Genomic DNA, 22,061 nt, shown 5'->3' on the forward strand with positions numbered 1-22,061 from the left:
ACATTTTTATCTTGACTAGAAAATGTTTATGTTTTTATTTAGCATTTTTTACTTTTTGGACAGAATGTTTTAAATCTGTTCTTTATTAAAGTTAAAAATAAAGACTGTTAATTAGAACAGAAGTTTAACTAGTTTGGGTGCTTTGAATTAAACTCTCCTCTCAAAAATCTCATTGATCTTTCATGAGAAAAATAATCTGGGCACAACTCAACACCTTAAAACCTTTTTTCTAGTTCTCTAAAAAAACAAACTTGATATAATTGACTTACCATTCTTCTAGTATAAGTAAGAATATTAAAGATTACTATTAAGTAATATTAAATATTGCTACTATTAAAAAGTATAAACAAAGCCAGTGGCTAGATAGAAGAGAGAAGCTGCCACCAGCACTTTCACCAAGGAAAAGGCAATTAGAATTCAGCTTGCTGAGGGAGCCAGCCAGCACAGCCACTGCTCTAAACTAGCCAGAGATGTAGGTCACAGGGGGCAAAAGAAGCCGGGAATAAAGAGGGAAACAGGGCATTGGGGGCCAAAATAACAATTCCTTTTGCAATATCTCCAATGCTCATTGAATTGCTTGTTTTAAAATAAATTAAACAATACATACACATACACACGTGGATACAACAGGGAAGTCTTACTTTGTCCTCTGGTAATTACAATGAGTCTAATTTTGGTTTCTGGTCAAAGAACTTGCCCTCACTGGTAAAAGAATTTTTTTCTTTAAATTACCAAATGCATGTAAGATAACATCAAGTAAAACAGCAGCAATGACCAGAAATTCATGGGAGAGAAACCTGACATTTTTAGCCAGGCTTTTGCTTGTGACAGACCTAGAGGGCTTGCCTTCCTTACGTGGTTTTTAACAGGTAGTTGACATTGTTCCTGAGGTAAAGCACTATTTTTCACAGTGGAGAAAAGGCTAGAGAGCTGAAGGCTATGAGGCTGGCTGATCTGAGAGAGCCAGGAATGGATCAGCTATTGGCATTTAATGCAATGTCCGTCCTTTGCATGTGCCTGGCTTTCCCACAGTAGGCCACTATTTGTATCTAGTGGCCGAATACCCAGTGTCAGTGAGAGCATGCAGTGTCACTTGACTCCCTGCCACCCACTTAAAAAGACCTAGGTTTCTTCCACTATTTTTAGCACTCAGATTGCTTTCTGCCTTCTGTCACAGGTAATGCATACATATATATATATATATATATAGCACGTAAACTAAAATGGCAACTTGTGCGCTGTTCTAGGGTCTGAAAGTAAAGGGGACTCGTTTTCCCCTTCTTCCCATATAACCAGTTTTTGATAACCTGACAGCCCAGAAATCACTGCTGACAGCGGTAACACTGTGTGGGCCGGGCCTGTGTAACCCCACCATGGGACACGGCTCCTTGTGCCAGGACACACTCACCCAGCACACAAGGATTTATGGTCTGTGCCGTAATCACCTCGTGGACTATTCTGTCTTTCAGCGAGGAGTCTCTGGCTCATCTGGGGAATTCTCTCCTGGCCTGCGCGCTAAGGCGACAGCAAACATCATCATGGCCGCTGTCACTCCGATCCTGCCCCAGCGCCACGCCAAGATCCCCCAGCTAATCTGACAGGGAATAACCTCGGCCCGCCAGAGCCGCCACAGAGGTCCAAAGGGCCGCTCCCGTCCCGTCGCCCAGTGTCCCGTTATTGCTCTGCCATTGTCCCATCATTGTATCCTCAACTCCGCCGCCAGCTCGGCGGAGCCCGCGAGCGCGGAGACGACGAGCCGTATTCTTCAAACCGTCTGCGAAACCAGCGCAACCCTCCGGCCCGGCCTGCACCTCCGCGTAAGAACGTTACACCAATCGCACCGGGCTCTGCCCTACGCCAGCCTGAGTTACGCACCTTGCGTACGCCGTGCACTTACGTAACGTGCGCCTCTGCAAGGTGTTCCCTGCCCTGCAGAAGGGGTTACGGAGCGCGCTCCTTGCGTAGCTGACTTTGGGGAATAGTGTCACTCCGCCCCTCCGCCTTCCTCACGCGGGGCCCCAGCTCTACGTAAAGAACGTTACGCACCTTTCGTAGCCCGCCTGCTACTGCACGGGGCGGTGTTTCGCCGAGCGCGCTTAGTGCGTAGTTGGGTTCGGTGAATAGGCGTAAGTATTTCGGAGGGCCGCAGTTTGCGCAGCGCCGGGCCGCCCGTAACGTATGCGGAGCGGGCCGAGGCGGCGGCGGCCATTTTGTGCTAGGAGTGCGGAGGAAGAAGACGCTGGTGTCTCCACACTACCCGGGCCCTGGAGCCGACCGAGAGCCCCGCCGTTCCGGCCGCTGACGCTCAGCGGGTCTCGGACCCACTGACCACCTCTTCTCCTTTTGTGTCCCACCAAAGAGGCGAGGTGGCGCAAAGCGAGGCCTCCGAGGCGCAGCCGCCCCTGGCTGGACCCTCTCCCCGTACCCCCAGCCCCTCGCCGTCCCCACGGCCGGCGTTCCGCTGCCTCTCACCCACCCCTCCGGGGGCTATGAGAGGTTTCGGGGACCGGGGCCGCGACCGAGACCGTGGCGGGTAAGGGGGGGAAGGGAGGTCGGCACGGCGGGGGGCCGATGGGGGAAGCCGAGCTCTTGCGTTGGGAGCGGGGGGAGGCCGCGGGGTTCGGGGTGTGTGTGTTGGAATGGCGGTATTGGGGGAGCCAAAATCCCGTTTGTGGAAATTGGAGATTTCCCCCCCGTAGATTCTCGTGTGGGGGCGGCGGTTGTTGGAGACTTACCTGTCCCCAAGGCGGGGTCGCGGGTTTTGAGCGTTTCGTGGTGGGTTTTTTTGTTTTGTTTTGTTTTGTTTAAATTATTATTATTATTTAGCTTTTCCACCGTTCATGTGTAACTAATGCTGAGCATTTCTTGCAATTTTAAGGCCTGCATCCACCCTGCCCCCTAATTATTTTCTGCTAGACCCCTTATTTACACTGCGAGACCCGTGGCGCCCTCCCCCCCGAAAGCCACGAACGTCTCGGTGGCCCTGGCAGGGCTGGTTGTCCTTCTGTCTGCCCTTCTGGTTGTCATTGCTCTTTCTAGACTTACTGGAAAGACGGCAGTGGGGGGAAGATCTCTCTCAGCTGCGCTCCCAGGCTTACCGTGATAGGAGATGAGATTGGAAACACTGTCATGGGGGGACTTGTGTACTCGGGAGGGTGATCTCGGTGAACCATGGTGCGGCCCACACTTACATGCCAAACTTACATAGTACTACAGAAATCGTTTGTGTGGTTCTGTAAAGGCCTAGTGCTAGATACTCTTTAATCTGTTGTTTAAAAGAGGTTTGGCTTGTAAAAGGCTTTTGCAAAGTTTGATTTGATGTGATTTTTTTTCTTTTGGGAATGACAGCGATAAATACAGTGCCGTTATACTGCATAACTAGATTGAGTCTCGAGGTATTTAAGGGTTGAAACTAATAAGGTATTTGTGCCAGGCCTTTTTAAAGAGAAAGTTAAAAGTAATTTCTGCAAGTGGCATTTTCAGATCGTGAGTAGTTCTCAAGGATTAGCAGAAAACATATAATGTGGGTTCTGCTATATGGTAAGCTAGATCTCAATTAATGACTCTTCTCTCAATTTTTTTTCTTTTTTTTTTTTCTCCCCCACCTCCTTTTCCTCTTGTTTCCCTTGCCATTGGGATGCTAAAGAATATTTTGCTGTACGTTGCACTGCACTTTGGCATTCAGTTTTTCGTCGTCTGTGGAAGGAGATAGTTCTATCATTGCTTTATCTTGCACCCACATTTAACATTCTGAAATTAAAAGATACTTTCATTTTTTTTTTCACAGAGAGGAGGGTTCTGGTGTTTATCTGCTAAGAGATTTCCACCTCACTTTAACACAAGGACATTGGAGTAAGCGCTTTGGCAAGTCTGAGATAGATCAGAGCACAGATGTTTTTGGAGTTTAGTGAGTGAGTTTGAGTATGCAGATTTTTATATACTTACTTAAAAGAACACTGGCCAAAGCATTGCCGCAACACTTGATGTGCCTTAAAATTAGTGTAAATTGATTTTCTGTAAAGTCTTTAATTACAGTGGATGCTTCTCTTTTTAGATCAGGGGTTTTGCATGAGTGAAAGAAGTGCTTACAGGTTTCTTTGTGATGTTTGTGGACATTTGCATGATTTTTTTTTTTTTTTTTTTTTTTTTTTTTTTTTTTTTTTTTGTATTATCCTGGAAGCTTTAATGTATTAGGATTCAATTTGTTACATACATCCTTTTACGGTGTGAAAATATCTGTAACCACTGACAACTGTCTTACTTCATAAATAACCTGTATAAAATGTTGGGCCACCCAGTGTGCTGGTTTAGCAGCATCTGAAAGTTTATCAGCACTTCTTTTGTAGTCTAATCATATACAAGGTTTCTAGTTTTCTCTTGTCAGGAATGAGCTGTAGGTGACTTCTGAGGATGGAAAATTGTTATGTTTTGCTCTGGAATGTATCAGATCTACTCAGTTCCATCCCAGAAGTGATGGCACCAGTAAAATAAGGGAAGAATGTTTTGAGCCAGCCTGAATTTATCTTTGAAAAGAGCTATTGGCAAATCAGGATAATACTAGATTTAAGTCAGTTTAATTGGAGTTGGAATCTCATTTTACTTGGAGTCAGAATGTGAAGTGTCATTTACTGCCAGTTTAGCAAATAAACTCCCACAGAGACAGCTTTCAAGGGCTGCTATAGGGCTCCTTCCTTTCAGAGTCAGTATCCAGGCATATTGTGTGTAAGAGTGGAGAACTGAAACTATGTGTCTTCTGTGTAGAATATAGCATTTTTTCCTCTCTAGATAGCTGTGGAGCAAGTATTCATAGTACCTAGCTGTTGCAGTGTCCAGTCTTGCAAGCAATCCTGTCATGTTTCCTTTCCTAAGGGAACTCCTCAACCCTTTGAACCTCCGGTGGACTTGAATAAGGTTATGGGTTTTGTAGGAACTGCTTGGGTACTGAAATTATTGACATTTTGACCTCAGCTTAGCATGATTGTTAACGCATCATCACTAAAGGTGAATGTCCCTGTAAATGACAGTCTGTGCCTTTTTTTTTCCTTTGTCCTGGAAGGAAACATAATGCTTAAATGCATTTTTGAAGTTGAGTTTCACAGTCTTTTCCATATGAGAAAACTTGATGACTGTGCAGGCTGTCTGGGGGATCTGATAGACACACAGATGAGAAAATACAGGATATTTATAGGAAAGGGAAGAAGCCTAATGCGCAGTTGCAACACAGCAGACATTTTAAAACTAACTTAGCAGGTTTTAATTTAAATTATATCTACCGTACTTGTCCTTTCCAACAATTTAACCACTTCTTCCTGTTAGAATGTTGATTTGAGTTCTGTTTCTTTGGTCTCTTAGTCATTATAATTTATAGTTTCCATTAGGAAGTGATTTAAAGAACAGATGCACTTAATGTTTGAGCAGGTAGTCTTGTACTTAAGATAATTCAAATTTTTTTTTCAGTTGTTTATTTTTGGTAACTCTTCCACCCCCTGTTTCATCCACAGTTTACTCCTGTAAGAATGTTGCTTAGAGACTTTGTTGCTTTCCATTTATTTCATTAACAGTTTTTAATTTACTAGTGGACTGCCTGGGTAAGGTGCAGACACTTTGGTTTTCCTGTCTAAAAGTAGTTTGAAATGGGCATGTCTCATGAATTGCTGTTTTGCATATGTACCTTTAGGACAAAAATGGATTTGATAGCATTTAGAAAAGTTCCTTCTGCTGAGCTTGTATAATACTGATGAAAGTGCTGTAGCTTCTTTTTTTTTTTTTTTTTTTTTTTTTTTGGTGTGTGTGTTATTTAAAAATATGGTTCGTGATATTTACAGTAAATAATAATTTCATGTCACTGGGTTTTTAGTTACTCTTACAGCTTACTGCCAGAAGCTCCTGTTTTGGCTATTGCATTAGCTAGTCATTACAGTTAGTTCTTAACCGTCTGAAGTGTATATAATTAACTGGATAAAGAAAACTTAAAAAGAAATTTTTGCATTGTTCTGCTAGTTGGAATCTTTTTGGTGAACATGAGTTTCTTACTCTCTTCAGTCTTCACAATGCACTTGAGAGAGGATATGATTTTTCTTATAGTGGTTTCTTGTTTTTGTTTGTTTTTGTTTTGTGTTTTGTTTTTTTCCCTTGCTAGGATTTTAAAAATAAGGGGTTTTTTTAAATTTTGTTGATTACAGATGGACTTGCAGGCTTGGCTGGACTTGTTTACTTTCTGTTCTTCAGTCTCCTGTTTTTCATTTGAGGCATACTTCTTGATAAGAAGAGAGAGAGAAGATACAGAGGGGGAGATAGTGAAATAGCTGTTTGGTGTAAAACTAATCTTGAGAAACAGAGAAAAGCTTGCAAAGAGAGATTTTTCTCATCCCTTTTATGTAACAGTGTTGTAAGTGCATTGTCAGTTTCATGACAGATGCCATAGGTATGCACATAGCCGTGTCCAGAGACAGGAGCTTTACAGGGGTGATTTACGATACATGCTTTTAGGTTCAGAACCAACCCAAAGCAGGTTTCTGTTATTTCAAGAAGTTTTATACCATCATAGTGATTGGAGGGAGGACTTGCTTGAATGTTGTGCTCATATATCTGCTTGGGGAAACACAATAGAAAATGGTTAAGAAAATTCCTGAGTAATGCTAGAATAGTTTTTAAGTAGTGGTAGTATTTTTTAAAATAACTTAACATTCACATTCACAGGTTTGGAGCAAGTCGTGGAGGTCCTCTTCCTCCAAAGAAATTTGGTAATCCTGGGGAACGTTTACGTAAGAAAAAATGGGATTTAAATGAACTGCCCAAGTTTGAGAAGAATTTTTATGTGGAACATCCGGAAGTGGCCAGGCTTACTCCAGTAAGTGCTGTGTTGTCTGCAACAGAAAATATAATGAGTTCAAAAACTTGTCCTAGGAAGTTTGGGACAACAAGGGAAATGGAGCTGACTCTTCATTATGCTTGTTTGGCATGTGTACTCTGCTGAGTACTGGTTCTAGTTGCCTTTCCTATTTAACATTAGCAAAGGATATGTTTCTCTTCTTGGTTGTTTTTATATGAAATATTTTATTTTTTGTCATTTGTAATGCATCTTCATAATGTTTGTCTGGTCTAGTGATTTGTCAGTGGAGATAAAGCTTAGAGAGTTACGGTACTGGAGAAGCCGTGGAAAAAAACTAAGAAAATGAACTAAAAGTGACAGAAATACATGAGAGGCTTGAAAGTAATATTTTGTCATAAGAGTAATTTTGGGCTGAAAGAGGCCTTGGGGGACATCTCTACTGTAATCCTCTGCTTAGAGCAGCACTAATGTTAGAACTAAAGCAGGTTGCTTAGTGCCTTGTCCTTTTTAGTTTGAATATCCCCAGAGATGAGGAGAATTTATATCCTCTCTGGGTGCCTGTCTCAGGGCTTAATGTTTCATGTGGGATTTTGAATATCTTTCCTATAGCGACCCATCAAATAGTTGAAAGTAGCAGTTAAAGGTCACTGTTAGCCCAGTCTTTCCCAAGCTAAACAAATCCAGTGCTTCCAGTATGTCTTCATATGGCCTGTTCTGCAGCCACCAGCTTTCACCCATAATTGGACATGCCCCATTAAAACAATGTCCTTCTCACACAGAGGGCTGAAAACCAGGTGCATTACTCTGTGGATACAGTAATCTTCGTTTGCTGCCAAACTTGAGTCTAGTCTACTATGCTTTCTCGCAGTGTATTTTTAAAATCAGAAATTACGAGATTTTGTTCTTAATATGAGGCAACAAACAAACAAAATGTCATTATCTGATTGCATAGACTTACAAATCCTTATGTGAAATATGCATGCGGCATAAAGGAATTGAAGGGGATATTGACTTCTTAAAGATACCACAACTTGAGCTATTAAACCATGGTTTGCATGAGCTGCTGTAGCTGCCTTTGGCTTAGCCAGCTAAAAGGATTTTCACATTTTCCCCAGAACTCATTTTCTTTTTTTACCTTTTAATTCAAGCTCAGGGGATTCTCAGAGCTGAATCTATTGCTTTGGATAAAGTGCATATTTGGTATTGATGTGTCTCTATTGATTCCTAATAAGCATTACAATAAGGTTGAAGCATGTTGCAAAGGGCAGTTGGACTTGTAAGATAACCTAGACAAAAATAAAACACTTTTTCTAATCCAGAAATTGTGCTTATGTGGCTACGCATTTCAGAAATATTGCACAAAATTCCTTTAAAAAATTGTGAGTTCCTAGGGTATCTTTATGATGTTATCAGCTTCTTCCATTCTCTGAAACAATTCCTAGAAACATTTGAGTTGCAAGTTATCCAGCAAGAACTCTCTATTTATGTACTTCTGGAATGTGTTAATTGAAGGAGAACTGCTCTGCCTTCTGATCATGATACATTAGGACCTATTTAGTTTGTTTAATTCTTAGCACTGTCACATAAAGCATGTTTCTTACCCTCCTCTAATCACTTTCCTAGCTGTCGGTCACTTCTGGCTTCTGGAAAAAGTGTAATTCCTAAAAATACTCTGTTAACATACTTTTCATTTAGAAGGACTGATTGGGAGAAGAGATTGACATTTGTCCTTCTAGGCTATGTAGAGAGCTCATACCTCTGAATATCAGAGAAGCTGTACAAGAGCTCAGTCTTAAAATACAGTCTTTAGGAAAGTGGTCTTTCCTAGATCTTTCTTTTAATTTTGTTCTCTAACAAAGCTGTTATCCTGAGGTTTGAAGAGAGTCAGTAGTTAGAAGCCCACACCTTAGGCCCCTGCTGATATTTGTCACTTTTGGTGCCTTTTTTTTATTTTTTTTTTTTCTCCTTCCTTTATTTCTACATAAAAACAGTATGAAGTTGAAGAATTGCGAAGGAAGAAGGAGATAACAATTCGGGGAATGGAGGGTTGCCCCAAGCCGGTGTTTGCCTTCCACCAGTGTAGCTTTCCGCGTAAGTACTTTTGCCATTCTTTACGATCATGAGGATTGCTCAGAAAATATCTGAACCATTACTGGTTGTATTCTCTAAAAGGTTCTCTAAAGCCTCAGTTATCCTTTAAGAAATTTATTCTTTTCTTAAATTCTGAAGAGTATGTGATGGATGCCTTGATGGACCAGAACTTCACAGAACCCACTCCGATTCAGTGCCAAGGCTTTCCACTAGCCCTCAGTGGTCGTGACATGGTGGGCATTGCGCAGACCGGATCTGGGAAGACACTAGCAGTGTGTATTCTTTCCTTTTATTTCTTCACCTAGCTTTCCTGGTCACCTGGCAGAAATTACCTATGGGTTAATTTTTGGGCTTGCAAATACTAGCAGTGGGATGATTGCATTTTTAAAACTTCTTGTATTGCATCGTGGGGGACATTTGAGTTTCAGCTCAACTACGAGCCTGTTGTATTCACAGGTGTGTATTTTATGTGTCTTCCTGTTTGGATGCTTAGTTAGTTCTCTTTGGTCTATGTTTATATTCTGGTTTTAAAAACAGGATGTTCTCTTTAGCACACTTGTTTTATAAAATACACAGGTTAAAATAAAAAAAAAGGTTAAATTTCAGCATAGACAGTAATTTTAACTGCAGTGTAAGAAAGGATTTTTATCCTTTATGAAAAACATTGGCTAAAGTAATGACTGCTCAGTTCTGTGAACTTAGGCTCCAGATTTAAGTGAGCCTTCATTCCAGAGGTGCTGAGCAGTCAATTTTTGTGCTTATGCCAGAGTGGATGCAATTGGTCCGCAGCTCTTTTGTTTTGCTGGATAAATGCAGGTATCTGGTTTTGCAGAATCACAATTTTAAAATATTTTGGAATATTGTTTTCTTCTGTTTTAGTACTTGTTACCTGCGATTGTTCACATCAACCACCAGCCGTATTTGGAGAGAGGGGATGGCCCAATTGTAAGTGCTTGTTGATTCTCTTCCTTTTTGTATGTATGGCATGACATTGTTAATGAGATGGTGCTTTATTTAATTGATGTATCAGAATCGTAGTTTTTCCTATCCTATTCCTATGAGAATAGGAATTTTTACTATCACAATGTGATTATCCCACTCAGTTGAAATTCTGTGCAATTGCTGACATAGTCTAAAGATAATTTAAATGTTTTAGCTAATAAAGAGGAGATGGTCCGACTTTGCTTAGGTTTTGTGTTAGGAATGCATATGCAGCTTGACTCTTCGTGAATCATTTCCTTTTGCAGTGTCTGGTTCTGGCACCTACTAGAGAGTTGGCCCAGCAAGTGCAGCAGGTGGCTGATGATTATGGTAAATGTTCAAGACTGAAGAGTACCTGCATATATGGAGGAGCACCCAAAGGTCCACAGATCAGAGATTTAGAAAGAGGTAATTTTAAAATGGGTGCTTGCAGTTTCTGGAGGAAGTGGTATTGTAAAGTCTGTAAAAATAAGACTTCTCAAAACCTGTCTGGAAGGGGTGAATGAGTGTCTTATTCTCCTGTTGCAACAATAGTTCATGAGGTAGTTCTCCTCTCTTCTTTGCTCTATAGTGACCTGGATATTAGATTTTCTTTCTCCTTGCTCTTTGAATATTTCACTTGTGAAGATCATCAGGGTGTAGAAAGGGGAAAAGAAAACTTCACAGAAAGAGAACAGGTTATTTTAAGGAAATGTAACACCAGCATGTTTAAGGAAGGATTTTTCTTAAGGCAGATTTCAAGTTTTCTGCCTATGTTCATTCAAATAATCAATCTTTGTTTCTTAACGTATAGAAACTTCTTTGGACAGCAGGAGCAGTGTGTGGTTTTGCTTTGGTCACAGTGGGGGGGGGTTTTATCATTTTGGGGTGGGTTTTTTTAATTGTTCTTAAGCGTTAAGCACAATGTACCCTCTTAAGGAACAACTTTAACATGGTAGTGCTTAAGTGATCTGTAATTTCAAATGCAGTAATGTGCTCATGGCTTTTCATCTTCACCAGATTAAAAAACGTAATGGAATTATGTGAAAAGATGGAAGAGTTATTATCAAGGCAGGCATACATACAGATCTATTCAAGAAATCAGAAAATACAGCTTACCACTGCAGTTTGCAGGGTCCATATTGCAAACTGCAGCAGTGGGATAAAGACATGCATGATAGGAATCTGTGGGATATCTCTGTTCAAGAAAACGGTACTTTGCAATTCAAAACCAGCATCTTCAGTGGAAGAGTCCCATGTTTCATAAAGAGTCCTTGGGAGGATCAGCTTGCTGGGTTTTTGCACACCTTTCTGGAGCGCTGTAAAACAGATAATCTGCTTAAGAAGAAAATCTTTTTCATGCCTCTTCTGCCTGAAACTTACCTTCTGTGGACATTTCAGTGACACTGAAATAGCCGCCAGTAAAATTTGGGAATTGGTGGAAACCAGGTCCGCCTTCTAAGGAATGTGTAAATTGCCGAACCTGGTGTAAATTTGAAATATTTGAACTCTCTTCTTATCCCTGCAAATGTTGGTAGGATGGTTGTCTCCCACTGTTGGTGCATAATTACTCAATATTAAAGCTCATGCTTTGGCTTTATATATTAAAAAAAAGTGAAAGTAATTTGACCTATATAGCAAGAGAAGCACATCGTGTTTGAAAATTACACCTCTCTAGACTGTGTAATTCTGGATAAAGGTGGCTCAGGCTTGAGTAGAAGCTTACTTCATTTTGATTTTTGGACAGCTGTTCACAGGTGTTCTCTGGCAGTAACCTTTTCATTTCTGTACTGCATTTGTTATTCTAATGGCACTGTAACAGTAATTTCAGAATGGAAAAAATATTAAGTGAAACTAGGGCTTCTACTGAAGTAAATCAGTCTTGGGTACAAATGAGGGTGGTGCTTTTTTTTAAAAAACAATTTTGCTGTGGAAGGTGATTCATTCTGACTAAAAATACCAGTTGACATTCAAATGAAGAGCCTTACTCGTTTTCCTTATTCTGTTCTGAAGGTGTGGAGATCTGCATTGCTACACCAGGTCGCTTGATTGACTTCCTAGAGGCTGGGAAGACCAACCTTCGTCGGTGTACATACCTGGTGCTGGATGAAGCTGACAGAATGTTGGACATGGGATTTGAACCACAAATACGTAAAATTGTTGACCAGATAAGGGTGTGTGATCCTGTTAGAAGGGTAGCATCCTTTGTTTTCCTCTTTGAAATCTAGTACCGTAAAAAAATCTGTTTTCCTTTTCCTTAGCCTGACCGCCAGACTCTGATGTGGAGTGCCACCTGGCCAAAAGAAGTGCGCCAGCTTGCTGAGGACTTCCTGCAGGACTATGTTCAGATCAATGTGGGAAACTTGGAGCTAAGTGCCAACCACAATATCCTGCAGATAGTGGATGTATGCATGGAAAGTGAGAAAGACCACAAGTAAGCTGATGTTCCCACCGTTTCTCTTTATTTGGTTGTACTTCAAAGCCTGCAATGCTTTGTAAGCCTGCTAGGAATTCTAAACAGTGAAGTTACTTGTACTACTATTTAACCTTTGAGTGTTACAAAGTAAGTCAGTCCTGTAATTAACCATCTTTTGTGTATACTTTGACCACACCTTTGTACAACCAGCAGAAATTCTGTGTGGTACTGACTAATTTGTGTGGAGATGTATGTTGTGTATGTCCTCAAAGTGGCTTGGGAGAGAGATCCTGTATACTGGTATGTGTGGCTATATACATCTTGGCTCTCATGTCTGTTTTAGACTGATACAGCTGATGGAAGAAATCATGGCAGAGAAGGAAAACAAGACTATCATCTTTGTGGAGACAAAGAGGCGATGTGATGATCTCACTCGAAGGATGCGCAGAGATGGGTGATTAGCTTTTCCCCTTCCTCCACTTTTTTCCTAGTGGGAAACAAAAATTGTAATCAAAAGCAGTAAGATTTAAATGTTCGTGATGCTATTGTTGGGAGCAACTTATCCATTATTTTCTTGACTGAATTCCGTCATTGTTTCCCAGAAGATTCCACTCCATCAAAGCTTTAGTACAAGAGAGAGTGTTTGTAAGTGGTATAGCTTTTTTAGTGTATCAGAATCCTGAAATACTAATGGGGACTGTATCAATATAGCAAACATGATTTGGCTTAAGTGGTTGTTTATGTGGGTAGTGGCTTTACTGTTCACATGCTGGGTAGCTAGAGGTCAGAGAGTAAAATATTTCTCACATCTTATAGTTTTTCCTTTTTGAACAAATTGCCAGTAAAGCTTCCTGTTTCCTTTAATGTATGTACTTTCTAGCTATACTAATGTACATCTCTGTTTGGCAGTTGGCCTGCTATGTGTATCCATGGAGACAAGAGTCAGCCAGAAAGAGATTGGGTGCTTAATGGTGAGTCCATCGCTGACAGGAGAATAACTTGGGCTGCTGTACCTAATTTACCTAAACATGTTTTTCTCTGGTCTGGTTTTTTTTAGTTGTTGTATTTTGGGGTTTTTTTTAAATCTCTAGACCAAATAGACATGTGTAAAAGGACTTGTCTTTGTACTCTTAATTTCAGTACTTGTGCCTTTTTGTGTTTGTTTTGATAAAACAAAGTGGGAAAATTGCTTAACACAGCTGGATTCTGAAACAATCATTGAGGCATTATATCCTGACTTGTGGGAGGTTTCTGGAACTGACCTACCTTATCTAGCTTCTGGAAAATGAGCATTTAATGTAAATCAAATTCAGGTAACTTTATCATTTTGAAACATCTTCTTGCTTCATAGCATGCTTTGTTTTACAGAGTTTCGTTCTGGAAAGGCTCCTATCCTCATTGCTACTGACGTTGCATCTCGTGGGCTAGGTTTGTACACATAGACCACTCTTGCCTACTGCTGCATATTTTTCTTCTTTGGACTGAAAAATGTTTCTTTAAAAAAAAAAAAAAAAAATTCAAAGCGTGATTTTCCCCCACATGTGAAATACGTTTTTTAACATTAATCTTTTTTTTTTCTTTCATATTCAAAGTCTCTTCCTGCTCCTAATGAACAGGCTTTGGTCTGCAGCAAGGCCTAGGCATGACCAATCGATCGCCAAGAGGGAGAAGAGACGTCCAATTATGCAACCCAACCCTTCCATCACACTCACTTCTTCCCCAAGTCCAGCTTTTGTTGCTGGATGGTAGGGATGGATTGCTCTCAGTTCAGAGTGTGTTAGATGCAGTTCAAGTAGGAAGTTGTGGGAGAGCATTTCGACAGCAAATAGCAAATATTCTCCCCATATGACACACCACAGATTTGAACATCCCAACCCCAGTGTGCATGCATGTTTACCCTGCAGATGTATTCACATCTGAGAAAGCACTGCTCCAGATCTTTGCTCTTGACATGTAACCTTCCCTCCTCCTCTGTGTTCCTTCTAGGCAGGACCACTGAGATGATATATGGCCTTTAACATCTTGTTACCCAGATGTGTAATTGAATCAAAATCACACAGCTCTGTTCTGGTGGTATGAAAATGATCTGTCTGGATGCATCAGTTGTGCCCCCTTTTATAATCATATTTGTCCTGTGAAACACCATGTGCTGAGCACAGTCCTTACGCATCTGCCCACCCTAGAAGAGGAGGATGGCTGCTGAAGTGCTCTGAGTTTAATAACAGACACTGAATACTCTGCCCGCCCCGAGTTTGGTAGATGATAAGCTGCTTGGGAGTCAGTGTGTCATTGTAGTAAATTCTAGATAAATTACTGCAAATCGGTGGAGTTTTAACTCAGAGAATCTAGTTCATTAAAAGCCTCAGTTATATGAGCTCCCTTTGTATGTTGAAAGGGTGGCTGTGCTGTGCATCGTATGGTCACTTTAATACAGGCAGACCATTAACAGACTTGGCAGCCTTTGTTCACACAACCTTCACCCCTCCTTCCCCACCCCCCTCAAAAAATGTCCAGCACTTCCTCAGGAAGTGATTATATGGACTTCAGTCTCTGCCCTCTAGGGTCATGTCTGGACCTGTGCAGTTAGAACTTGGGCCTGTTGGGAGAAGAGACTGAGGCCTGAAACCAGTTTGTATGAAAGAGAGCTGCTTTCTCTAGCAGCATTTTTTAAACAGGCTTGCTATGTGCTGGTAGCTTCTTTGTGCATCTTGCCTAGACATTTAAAACAGCCTCAACCCTGCCCCCCCAAAAAAGAAAAAAAAAAACCAACCAAACAAACAAACAAAAAAACCCCAAGAAAACCAACACTCTCCCCCAAAATGACTCAATTGGATGACACTTCAGAAAACAGTCTCCCCACTTCCCATTGTCCACTTCACCCAAGCTAAGGGGGAAGGTATCAGAGTCTGTTTCTTGTTACTGAACAACATCTCTGCTTGTTTTGGGGCCCTGAGTTTGCTGCTTAATATAAGTCACTTAACTGGCAAACTTCTGGACGACTTCCTCCAAGATCCTGGAAAGTGAAGGCTTCTACCTAAATAATATAAAACAGGGGCGCGCGCCTTTTGGCTGAGTCACCAGGGCTTTCCCTCTTCCTAATGGAACATTGGTTTCAAAAAAGCTTCTTTCAGGTAAGTTCTTAGTCCCGTAATGACTTCTTTGTGATAATTCCCTGGAGTGAGGTCCTCTCTCTGCACTGATTTTTTTATTTTTTTTTTATTTTTTTTTTTTTTCAGTCTATTAAACTAAAAACATTGATTTTGGTTTGTTTTGTTTAACAGAAGTTTTGATATCAGCTGCAGATAATTCTCAGTGCAGGGGTGGGGGTACATCTACAATGATGGTCTAAACAGCTCTCTAGACTAGCGTGTTTGCTAGTTTATATCTGTCCCATTTAATAACTGAAGGCTGTCTGTGCCATAGGGTGTTCTGATGGTCTGACAATGGGAATGTTTCCCAGGTAGCTGTCAAAAATGATTTACAGTCTCAATTCTTGATCCTGCTACATTACCTTCTAAAAGTGCAGGAGGATTGCGAGTGTGCACAAACACTTTGGAGCATGCTAGACTGGAGAAGCTTGAGTCTTGTACACGCTCTGGTCTTCAGCAAGCTGCGTGCTCTACCAGGACCACTTTCTAGTCTGGAAAACACCCTTGCATCTTCCTCTTCTGCCTTCCCATTCTTTCTGCTCCTCCCCAGTCAAGTCAGTGCTGTCTGCATTGGTAGCTACAGTTCCTTGTGCTTTCTGACAGGAAAGCACATCCTTGTATCCTCTGGTAATTCAAGTCACTTGCTACTGGATGTGCAAAGTGGGACTGGCTGAGGACCATGTAGCCTGGAGCTTGTCAGTCTAGCTACAACCTGGCTGTGAAGATGCAATCTGTCACACGTACTCCTCTCTGTACTTCACTTTCCCTTTTTAAAAAAACTGTTGCATCAAGGACCCTAGCTGGAGACTCGCGCAGCCCCCTGTGAAACCTGCCTTCTCACTTCCTTTTTTTGGTGTGATTCAGGACTTTGGAGTCAGCAAAGACTGAGGAGCCCCCCCTTTGCTGTAATAAGAAACAGACATAAAGTCCCCCTCTTGTCACAACAACCCTCAATGTTTTTTTTTTTTCCTACAACCCCTTTGAAATTGATGCAGTCTGGGCAATAGATGCAGTCTGACCCTTTGGATGTAATTTTTGTATCTTCATTTTTTTTGACAATTGCCCCTAAGAGCCCCAGATAGGGGACAAAAACTGTTGGAGGACCTGAAACTTTTACCTGAGCCCAGGTTCTCTGGCTCTTCACAACCAAATGGGGCTACAGAGAAGCGTCTAAGCCAGTTCACAGAGCGAGCGTGTGTGGGGACTTCTCGCTGCCATGGACCCTTGATGCATGCTCCCCGCGCTCCAGTGGTCCCGTGTCAGAGGGCGGAGTTTTCGAAAGGAGGCCGCCAAAAATAAAAGGCAAAGAGACGGGATCGGCTGCAGCGGTTTCCCACAGGAGGAGGGAGTGTGCATCGGTCTGGTAACAAACAGAGAATGTTTCTCTCTTTAAAACAAAACAAAAAGAGGAAAGGAAATCACAGAAATCTGTGTTTTATCTTGGATATTTTCAGAATATTCTTGTTAAAATGCAGATTTAATTTTTTTTTTAATGAGCTGTTAGGGCACTTAATGTAGAATGGTGCATTTGAAAATACTGTATAATACAGCAAATAGATGCTTTTGATACTTAAGGTGCTTTCACTGAAGCATTGCACTAACATTTACTTGGTTTCTATCCCATAAGTTTACAAAGTCTTGTCTTAAAACACACAGTTCTGATCTCCTAAATTTTAAAACCGTTTTCCATACAAAGCCATTTGGATAATGTTATTTCCTGCTTCCATCTGACAATGGAAGTAGGGAATTGCTTATGGAATCAAGGGTTGTCCAGATTATGCAAGCTTGCCAGAACTGGACAGAGCAGCACGGAAATGTTAGTGCAATGCATTCTAGTGATAACTACAAAGCTGAATTAAGATACTTTAGGTCTGAATAATTTTTAATGAGTTGGCTGAACAAGACTAATGTAATTTGAGTGCCTAAAACATTAGGCTAGGGGAATTAGTTCACTGTATTTTATTAATACTGTAAAAGTAAATATTTTTAAGAGTGCTTTTTATTTCATGTTACCGAGTGGAAGGTAAGTGATCTCATTACTGTTATTTATTGTTAGACTTCTCCCAACAGAGTAAAAGCTTTGCCATGGCAGTTCTGCCCTTCTTCCACCCCAGTTTGCTCTGATGGTGACATTTTCACTTTACAGATTATGTTAAAAAAAAAAAAGTATGAAATTCAATTAACTTATTCACAGACATCGGTGTCTTTGACACAGGAAGATAGAGAAATGCATTCTGAGGAGGATGACTTTGAGTACAGGGCAAAGCTGCTTTAAAATTGCCATTCTTTTTCAGGACACTGACCTTTGTTCCTGATGATCTTAAATTTCAGTCTTCTACTCTTTTGGGATGAGTCTGTCTTGTATTTATTCCATGCAATTACTAACTTTGTATTTTTTTTTCTTATTACTGTCACCTGCATTCGTGCTCCCCACCTTTCGTTGGCACATCTTCTCTTCTTCTCCCCTTTCCTCAACCCCACCCTTTCGCTGTGCTTCGCTCCTGGGCACTTCACAAGATGTGGAAGATGTTAAATTTGTGATAAACTACGACTATCCGAACAGCTCCGAAGATTACGTGCACCGTATTGGCCGTACCGCACGTAGTACCAACAAAGGTACTGCCTACACCTTCTTCACACCAGGAAACCTGAAACAAGCCAGGGAGCTTATCAAAGTCTTGGAAGAAGCCAATCAAGCCATCAATCCAAAGCTGATGCAGCTTGTGGACCACAGAGGAGGAGGAGGTGGTGGTGGAGGTAAAGGCACAAGGGAGAAGGGCTACTCAGGGGTTATGTTTCCCGTTTTGGGGGAGGGAATGTTAAGAGAGGGTGGGGAATTAGTAAGGTCAGGTCTAAGATAACACGTCAGTAATAAAGCTGTTCTGTACTTGAGGTCCCAACACTTGATATAGATGTAGTACTTCTGTCCCAAGAGAGAGGCGGTCCCCTGTTTTACTTTAGCTGTAGAATTTTATTTTTTTTTCTTGCAAGGTCATCAGGGAGCTGATTTTGCTTCAGAAATTCAGAAATTACTTCCTGACAGCTCCTACTAAGGAGAGGCAACAAGGTGCCTGTGCAAAATTGAAATTAGTAAAGGGATACACTGAATTTCAGGAACTGATACACTTTTTCTTCCCATTCCCTGAAGAAATAAGAAGTTTCCTTATACTTTCAAATTAGTCCCGAATTTCTTCCATTTCTTTGTCTCCAAGCACATACATGAAGAACCCTTGTTGAACTTCATGTTTACTCCTTAAACAAAATGAAGCGGCATATGCACAGCTGTTCAGAGAAGTTAGTCAGTCAGAAGAAGGTGCTTCTTGGGAGCAAAATTGGGGATGTGCAAGAGGGAGAAAGGGTGGCATAAGTGTACCAGAGATCATTGTTTAAGAACTTGTTCGTGATGCTAAATCTTAATGTATCCATCACCAGGAGGTCGTTCTCGTTACCGAACGAGCAGTTCAGTAAACAACCCTAACCTGATGTACCAGGAAGAGTGTGACAGGAGGCTCCGGGGAGTGAAAGAGGGCCGGAGAGACTCAGGTGGCTTCAGAGACCGTGAGCGTGGTGAAAGTTATGCCAATGGAGCCAACAAGACCTATGGCAGTGCTTACGGGAGCCCAAATTCTGCTTTTGGGGCAGCACAGAGCCAATATGGTTACACTCAAGGGAGCTATGGAGCAGCTGCCTATGGCACGAGTGGCTATGGCACTGCAGAGTACAGTGCTAGTGGCTATGGTGCCAGCACCACAGCTGCCACGGCTGGGAGAACCTCACAGAGCACTACCCAACAGCAGTATGCAGGGATGGTGGGGCGCTCAGGCCAGCAGCCACAGCCGCTCATGTCACAACAGTTTCCGCAGCCCCCTGCCACTAACGTGATGGGCTATATGGGACAGACTGCCACCTACCAGTACCCGCCCCCTCCCCCTCCCCCACCCCCCTCCCGCAAATGAGACCACTTGCAGGTGACCAGTGTAGACCTTGCATTTAGGGAAACCTCTTCTCTCTCTTCTTTCTCTTCTTTCTCTTCTTTCCCATTGTAACGTCGCTCATGCAGGTTAGACTTAGAATTCACTATCTAAATCCCTTGAGCCCATCAAAAATGGCCCCCAGTCCACATTAATGACTCTGTCCTCTTTTTTTTTTTCCCTTTTTCTTTTTTTCTTTCTTTTTTTTTTTTTTTTTTAAGATATATGTATAGTTGACTGGAAATTTTATTATTTTTGTCTTGCATGTTGAGGAATTTGGAAATTTTGGTTTTTCTAAAAGGCAGATAGGTCCCAGCTGGATCATCTTGGTGTGTAAGGTTTGTGTGAGAAATTTGCTTTTGAGGGAAAGAAGTTTCTATTCTGTAACACATTAACTTAATTTCAGGAAGTATAAAGAGAGATGGGAAATTGGGAGAGCCAAAAAGCACTTGATTTAAAATATAAATGCAAGGGAGCAATGCGCACTTCTCCTAATATTTTTTTTTTTTTAATAGCTCACTATTACTGCTTCTAATCTTACTGTAGGTGACTTTCCGTAGGAAAACTCTGTTCATTTATTTGAGCTGGGTGGTGTTCAGAGTAAAGCCTTGGATATATTGTTTGCGATTTCTGTAGTTGTGGAAGCCCCATTTCTGCTACCTGTAACAGCGTGCAGTAGAGAGCTTGGGTATAAAAACCCTGTGTCAGAGACCAAACCTGTGTTGCATTTACTACGTGAAAACCAGATAGTTGCTGTGGGTACCACTGCTGAAATGTTCAGCTAAGTAAGTTCTTTTCCTGTGATGGTTAAATTGCAGCATCGCAAATGAGTGAAGCCTGATTATCATTAAATTGGTTACTGCTCTCAAATTTCTGTTTGGTTTATTGAAAGAAGTCTTCCTTGAGAGCCTAGAAATTATGCAGAACTGAAATGATGAATATTATTATCTTATTTGTTTGTCCTTCACAAAACAAGCTCCTTTTTGTCATGGGGAATGTTCTGAATGCCACTACACTTGATGAAATATGACAGAGTTTTCCACACTTAAATGTAAAGGTTTGACTAGGGTGGACTGGGGGGAAGGCAGGGGGAGAAAGGCAACAGGAGATTGCCTTTTCATGAGGTAAGCAGTGAGCTGGTTAGTGCATCTTGATTCTGAAGCTTTGTTTCTTTTGTACCTTGTACTGACTATTGCTTTCTCTGGCTTTTGAGTGCATTTCCCTGCTCCATTGGTCCCTTTGAGCTGAGCTCTTGCAGGTAGGTAGTATTTTAGAAAATTGTTAGAGGAGAGTGAAATTTTAGTACATACGTAAATAAAACTTGTTTATTTTACAGGCTAAGGTGGGTGTGAAGGGGGTTTCCCCCTTTAGTAAAGCATGTTGTTGACTTGTTATTTCTAATACCAGACGGTTCAGAGGCAGTAGATGATAACAGGGGTTGGCTGCTCTTGGTCTGATAGATGACAAAAGGATGTATACATCTCCTGGTTTGAGGCGCACTCTTTGCATTAGGAGAGTGCAGGGGGGTTGTGGGTTTTTTCTGTTAGCGTTCTTGCATATGAATGAACAAAGCAGCCCACTCCTGTAGCAGAGTGGAACTTCTTATAGCCCTGGGAAAGAGCTTGCTTATACAGAAATTATTTCTTTTAAACTTTAATTTCTTCCCAGAATAAAATTTTGGGGGATGGATGCGCTTTTTTCTTTTTTTTTCATATGTGCAGTACACAGGTAGGTTGCTGACAGGAAGAAGGGAGATTTCCTTCCAGAACCTCAGTTCCCTAATTCTGTTTTGCATTTCCAGTGCATGGGCAGGAAGTTCCTTTGCTTGTGTTAAGTGAAAACCAGAAACATTTTGTTTATCCAGGCACTGACTTAGAGGTCTTTGGCCTCCCTCGTAAGCAAATGTAGAGCTTCTTGTTGTTGTTGTTTTTAATTTGGAGGGTTTACAAGTAGGACATCTCACTGACTGGCTTTAAAAAGGGTCTCTGGGCCGCCAAAGCTGCCTTATAGTCTCTTACCGTTTTCACTTTTGGGGGTGACTTGTGCATGTTCAAACATCAATGCCAAGTCTTGCAGTGCTTTATTGCCATTGAGGTCAGCTGAAGTCCAGGGTGTCAGTTCAGTCCAGAGTGTCAACCAGACCGTTAAATGCACCATGGCATGTGCTGCCCCTGTCCCACCTGGTGCTCTGCTCTGCTCTGTGTACCAGCTGGAGGGCCCTCGTTAATAAAGCATTAGCCTCTAGTGTTGTTTGCATTGTTTTCAATCTGTAAAAAGTTTATGGGAGTGTCAGATATGTGAGCTGGGTGTCTCCTCCCCTCCCACTTCCTGAAGCAATTTACTGTTTGGATTTCTCTGAACAATTGGAAGGGTTATTAGCTTTGTGTGGGATCAGCATCTTGTTTCACACACCTGCTGATCTCTGAACACATTCCTGTTGTATTAATGAAGACTTGAATTGAGAGATTCATAGATCTGTGGTGTTCAGGCACAGGATACTAAGAGCTATGTTACTATTCTTAGTTTGTAAATTGTCCTTTTGATACCATCTTGTTTTCTTTTGTAGGTATAAATAAAAACACTGTTGTCAATAAATTTTGAACTTTGTCTTTATTTTTGGAATGTAAAGCTGTCTTTGCCCC

At 41.5% G+C, this 22,061-nt stretch overlaps 1 protein-coding gene across 2 annotated transcripts; it reads left to right on the forward strand.

The window, feature by feature from the left end:
• The first annotated feature begins 1,953 nt into the window (after window positions 1-1,953).
• On the forward strand, window positions 1,954-22,014 carry DDX17 (DEAD-box helicase 17). 2 transcript variants are annotated; one of them, XM_040062494.2, is made up of 13 exons: window positions 1,954-2,126; window positions 6,700-6,850; window positions 8,824-8,923; window positions 9,062-9,195; window positions 9,803-9,868; window positions 10,171-10,312; window positions 11,897-12,057; window positions 12,145-12,317; window positions 12,643-12,753; window positions 13,209-13,270; window positions 13,668-13,727; window positions 17,966-18,205; window positions 18,881-22,014. In XM_040062494.2, exons 3-13 carry the CDS (start codon window positions 8,872-8,874, stop codon window positions 19,402-19,404), a joined length of 1,725 nt encoding a protein of 574 aa, XP_039918428.1. In that variant the 5' UTR covers window positions 1,954-2,126; window positions 6,700-6,850; window positions 8,824-8,871; the 3' UTR covers window positions 19,405-22,014. The 2 variants fall into 2 exon arrangements, with proteins under 2 accessions (XP_039918428.1, XP_039918427.1); XM_040062493.2 differs by lacking the exon at window positions 1,954-2,126 and adding an exon at window positions 2,165-2,533.
• Window positions 22,015-22,061: the final 47 nt, after the last annotated feature.

The sequence above is a fragment of the Hirundo rustica genome, chromosome 4, assembly GCF_015227805.2.
Source record: "Hirundo rustica isolate bHirRus1 chromosome 4, bHirRus1.pri.v3, whole genome shotgun sequence".
NCBI classification, from domain to species: domain Eukaryota; kingdom Metazoa; phylum Chordata; class Aves; order Passeriformes; family Hirundinidae; genus Hirundo; species Hirundo rustica.

Excerpts from the sequence above, each read along its gene's own strand:
- DDX17 (XM_040062493.2), top strand. The coding sequence starts at position 2,490 with ATGAGAGGTTTCGGGGACCGGGGCCGCGACCGAGACCGTGGCGG. Across the intron at positions 10,313-11,896 it reads GATCAGAGATTTAGAAAGAG|GTGTGGAGATCTGCATTGCT; the intron begins GTAATTTTAAAA and ends TCTGTTCTGAAG. Across the intron at positions 13,728-17,965 it reads CGTTGCATCTCGTGGGCTAG|ATGTGGAAGATGTTAAATTT; the intron begins GTTTGTACACAT and ends GCACTTCACAAG.